Genomic DNA, 5,075 nt, shown 5'->3' with positions numbered 1-5,075 from the left:
AGGACATCTCTGCTGGGGGTGGGGGCAGGTCTCAGCTCTGACCCCTGCTCTGGGTTGCCATTCGATGTGTCTTCTGCCTCATCAGAGCTTCAACCTCCAGTGAAAACACCTTGGAAAACAGTTCCTCAAAATGGTCACTCACTGTGTGAGCCTGTGACCCTGCCAGTTCTAGGCATCTACCCCAGGGGAATGAAACAAATGTCCACACAGATCTGTGTGCCCATGGACACAGAACCACTGACATTGGCCAAGAAGTGGAAAGAGCCCAAATGTCCATCCAAGGATGAATGGACAAGCAAAACACAGCCCATCCACACAAGCAAAATGTGGCCAATTCCCACGGGGAATATTACTTATGTATGAAAAGGAATCAAATACTGACACAGGCTACCACATGCACGAGCCTTGAAAGCATGATGCTCAGTGAGAGGCCACTTGTGGCTAGATCTGTTTGTGTAAAAGGCTCAGGACAGGCAAAGCCACAGATAAAGGAAGTGGATGTGTGGGTGCCCAAGGCTGGGTGAGGGGTTCATGAGGAGTGACTGCTGATCAGCGTTTTTCTCGGAGGCGGAATGTTGTGAAATTACATATTGGCGACAGCTGAGAAACGCTGGGACTATAGTAAAAACCCATGGACTGTGCACTTGCAGTGGGTGAACTTCGGGGCTTATGAATTTTATCTTGGTCAATCTGCTAAAAACAGTCTTAGCCCTCCGTTTGAGATGGCCACTGGCCAATGTCTCCATCTCCCCTTTAACCAAATAAAAATGAACGGTGCCAGAGCAGTGATAGAAAACGGAAGCATGCCATCCACAGACCAGGTCAGTAATTTTCTGGAAAAGGCAAGACAAAAAGATCAGGTTCTGCTGACTTTAAATCCCACAGAAAGAAAAGCAGAAGAAGGACTGTGAAGATTGGGAAGAAGGACGGTGCTAGGTCTCCCGGGACCCTCGTACGGGGACCACACATGAGGATGACTGTGAGCGCTCAGCGGTCTTTAGCTGATGTGTCGAGTTCTCAGGAAGAGCCACTCGGTGGCCTGCATCCATTGGGAGAACCAGGAAGGGTGGGGCTGGCCCAGGAGACTCCCAGCCTAGGTCCCAAGCTGGAGAGGAAGAGGCCATGCCCCAGGAAGCTCTGGATGCCAAGATAAACGGGATACCCCACGTCCAACCAGCAGTGAACAAGGTCAGCCATAGAGAGGAAGGAGATCCCATGATTTGTGGCAACGTGGATCAACCTGTAGACATGATGCTAGGTGCAATAACCCAGGCACAGAAAGTCAAATACTGCAGACCTCCCTCATACGGGGAATCTAAGAAACCAAGCTCACCAAAGCAGAGAGTAGAGTGGTGGTTTGCAGGGGCTGGGAGTGCAGGGCATGGGGAGGTGCTGATGACAGGATGCAGTTTCAGCTGTGCAGGATGAGTCCATCCTGGAAATCTCACATGCAACATGGGGACAGTTGACTGTAATGCAGAATGTGATGCAGTGACACTGAAATCTGCTAAGAGAGTCCCTCTAAATGTCTCACCAGAAAATAAAGGTAACTACGTGGGGCGATGGACATACTAATTAGCTTAACTGCGGTAATCATCGCCCAATGTGTGCATGTATCAAGATGTCGTGTTGTACACCTTGAATTTATGTAATTCTTATTTGTCAATTACATCTCAATAAAGCTGGGGAAAAAGGGATCATGACCTATTGTCAAGTAATGTATGTCTTAGATCACAGGTTACAAAGGATATCATTAACTATACTCAGAAAAAAGAAGCAGAAAAGCCACTGGAACTCTCAGTAGATTAATACACACACGGACATATATGAACAAACTCACTCCTTCATTAAAAGCCCAAGGCAAAATTCTTGGTAAACTAGAATAGAAAAACGCCACATGCATGAGACCAAGGCTGTGCCACAAACCAGCAAACATGGGCTTAGTGCAGAGCTGCAGGGGGCACTTCTGTTAACTCTGGAAATAAGACCAGAGGGCTGCTGTCATCGTGTCTCCAGGGCTGTGCTGGGCAGCCAGCCATGACGGATGGGAGTCAAATAAAACAAAAGGCTACATTTTGGAAAAGAAGAATCCAAACGTGTCACTTGCAGAATACCCGGCTGTGGGCCACCCTGCCCTCGAGACTCACGTCCCCTCCCAGCACCTCCGTCTCCCAACCCTGGGCCATTTAATCCCTGCAGCTCAGCTCACTCATATCCCCAGAGTCTCTGCCTGATTTAAGAAATAGTTTGATCATTTGATTGTCCACAGAAGGCCTGCTGGCACCCAGCAGAAAGTTCCATGATCCAAAAGGACACATCTCCAGTGAGTACGGGGCTCCAAAGTTGCACCTCATGTTGTGACTGTTGTAAAAAGGCCACACTTGAACTGTGTGTGTCCTCAGTGCACCCACTAATATGATGTCATCCTAGATTTCCTGGCTTTCCTATCATTTCCTGAAAGCAGCACCAAGTCTTTCGATCCCAGAAAGTAGATTAAGCACACAAGTTCTCACACACCTGTAGTAATGGTCACTGAAAGGATATCTAAAGAGTTATAAAAAAATGAAATCAAAATTATCTAATAAGAAAGGAGGCTCAGCAGGGTCCTTCATATGTTTGTAGAAAAAAGAAGCAAACAGAAACAGATTAAGCAGTAAATTGGAGAAGGATCCTAATGCACTAGAATAAATTGAATGTACTGCCACCAATGAGCAGACTTTATCTGATGTCCAGTGAAACAAGGAAAAATATTTAAAAACTCAAAGTAACATCATCAGAGTGAATGGATAACATATTTCATTCAACACAAGACAAAAATAAAAGGTCATAAAAAGAGAGACCAGGAAAGATAAAATTGTTGTTAAAAGTGCAAAAACACTTCTGAGATGAATCTTTACGTTGAAAGATTAGAACTCAATGAGTTCTAACCACAGAAAGTAAAGCAATGCATAAGCCTAGAAACAAAAACATGACATTTTAGAACAACGAAAAGAAACCCAAATGCTCCCAGAGACTTAAGGAAAGAGAGAGAGAGAGAAACAAAAAAGATGATAAATGACCAGCATCAGACTGTCATCGGTAACACTGGATATCACCAAAAAAAAAAAAAAAAAAGCGAAATATATTCACCATTTTGAGGAAAAGTAATTTAAAACTAGAATTTTACGCCCAGCTAAACTATCATTATAAGTATAAAGTTGATACATTTTCAGACAAGCAAGGAATCTTAAAGTGTATGTCCTAAAATCACCATATATGAAAAAGTACTTGATCTTTTACCATGGAAAATGAAAATTGAAAGGATCCAGGGTGCAGCTTCTAATAAAACAAAGAGAGGCCTCGGAAGGTGGCATGGAAGAGCTGAAGAGACACAGATAAAGTGTGGATCAACCTTCTATGGCATAAGGGATTGGAGGCCACTTAGCTTCCTTTTATCTCATTCTCTGTATTATTTGTTTTTCATACAAAGCACACATTTTTCTCCATATTTATTTTTTTATTTTCTTTTGAGACAAAGTCTCTCACTGTTGCTCAGGCTGGAGTGCAATGGCGCTATCTCAGTTCACTGCAACCTCCACCTCCTGGGTTCACAGGATCCTCCTGCCTCACCCTCCTGAGTAGCTGGGATTGCAGGTGCACACCACCACACCCAGATAATTTTTTATATCTTTTGTAGAGACAGGGTTTCACTATGTTAGCCAGACTGATCTCGAACTCCTGACCTTGTGATCCACCCACCTCAGCCTCCCAAAGTGCTGGGATTACAGGCATGAGCCACCGTGCCTGGCCCATATTTAAAGTAATAAAATATATCTAATCAGTCCAGAAACAGGATAGGTGGAACCAGAATTGCTCCCTTTGGAGAAATGTTCATCTCTAAACGCTCAACTCAACAAAAGCTTGCTTGAAATATTTTCCACCACATTTCTGGAGCCAAAATAAAAGCTCACGAAGAAGCAGAGCTCTACAACTACACACAAGTTTAATGAGGGAAAAACAAACAGATAAATATCGCATCTCCAGCCACCAGCTCTAAACACCAACGAGGAAGAGAAGCTTCTGGAGCCTCGTGTCTGGACAACACATGCCAGGGAGGGGTATAAAAGCCCCACAGCCCAGAGCACCTCATTCACTCACTCACTCACTCCCTCGCTCACTCACATCTCCCCCACTCACCTCCTCCACACCCCAACATGGCCGCATCCACCATGTCCGTCTGCTCCAGCGCTTGCCCCGACTCCTGGCAGGTGGATGACTGCCCAGAGAGCTGCTGCGAGCCCCCCTGCTGTGCCCCCAGCTGCTGCGCCCCGGCCCCCTGCCTGACTGTGGTCTGCACCCCAGTGAGCTGTGCGTCCAGTCCCTGCTGCCAGGCGGCCTGTGAGCCCAGCCCCTGCCAATCGGGCTGCACCAGCTCCTGCACGCCCTCGTGCTGCCAGCAGTCTAGCTGCCAGCCGGCTTACTGCACCTCCTCCCCCTGCCAGCAGGCCTGCTGTGTGCCCGTCTGCTGCAAGCCTGTCTGCTGTGTGCCCACCTGCTCTGAGGGCTCCTCTTCATGCTGCCAGCAGTCTAGCTGCCAGCCGGCTTGCTGCACCTCCTCCCCCTGCCAGCAGGCCTGCTACGTGCCTGTCTGCTGCAAGCCCGTCTGCTGCAAGCCTGTCTGCGGCAAGCCTGTGTGCTGTGGGGCTTCCTCTTCATGCTGCCAGCAGTCTAGCTGCCAGCCGGCTTGCTGTGCCTCTTCCTCTTGCCAGCAGTCCTGCTGTGTGCCCATCTGCTGCAAGACCGTGTGCTGTGTGCCCACCTGCTCTGAGACTTCTTCATGCTGCCAGCCGGCTTGCTGCACCTCCTCCCCCTGCCTGCAGGCCTGCTGTGTGCCTGTCTGCTGCAAGCCTGTGAGCTGTGTGCCCATCTGCTGCAAGCCCGTCTGCTGTGTGCCTGTTTGCTCTGGGGCTTCCTCTTCATGCTGCCAGCTGTCTAGCTGCCAGCCGGCTTGCTGCACCACCTCCTGCTGCAGACCCTCCTCCTCCGTGTCCCTGCTCTGCCGCCCTGTGTGCAGGCCTGCCTGCTGCGTGCCTCTC

The 5,075-nt window shown here is 48.4% G+C and overlaps 1 protein-coding gene across 1 annotated transcript; it reads left to right on the top strand.

Annotated features, from left to right (window-relative positions):
* Nucleotides 1-3,889: 3,889 nt before the first annotated feature.
* LOC116547820 (keratin-associated protein 10-4-like) lies at nucleotides 3,890-5,069 on the top strand (the record flags this gene model as incomplete). Its single annotated transcript, XM_032273623.1, has 1 exon — nucleotides 3,890-5,069. A coding segment is annotated over exon 1 (876 nt), but the record flags the coding sequence as incomplete, so codon positions are not given.
* Between the last annotated feature and the right edge of the window lie 6 nt (nucleotides 5,070-5,075).

This window comes from Sapajus apella, unplaced genomic scaffold (genome assembly GCF_009761245.1).
Source record: "Sapajus apella isolate SASKATOON/1434 unplaced genomic scaffold, GSC_monkey_1.0 scaffold4890, whole genome shotgun sequence".
NCBI lineage: Eukaryota > Metazoa > Chordata > Mammalia > Primates > Cebidae > Sapajus > Sapajus apella.
The sequence above is the reverse complement of the archived record's forward strand: the minus strand, read 5'-3'. Positions and strand labels throughout refer to the sequence as shown.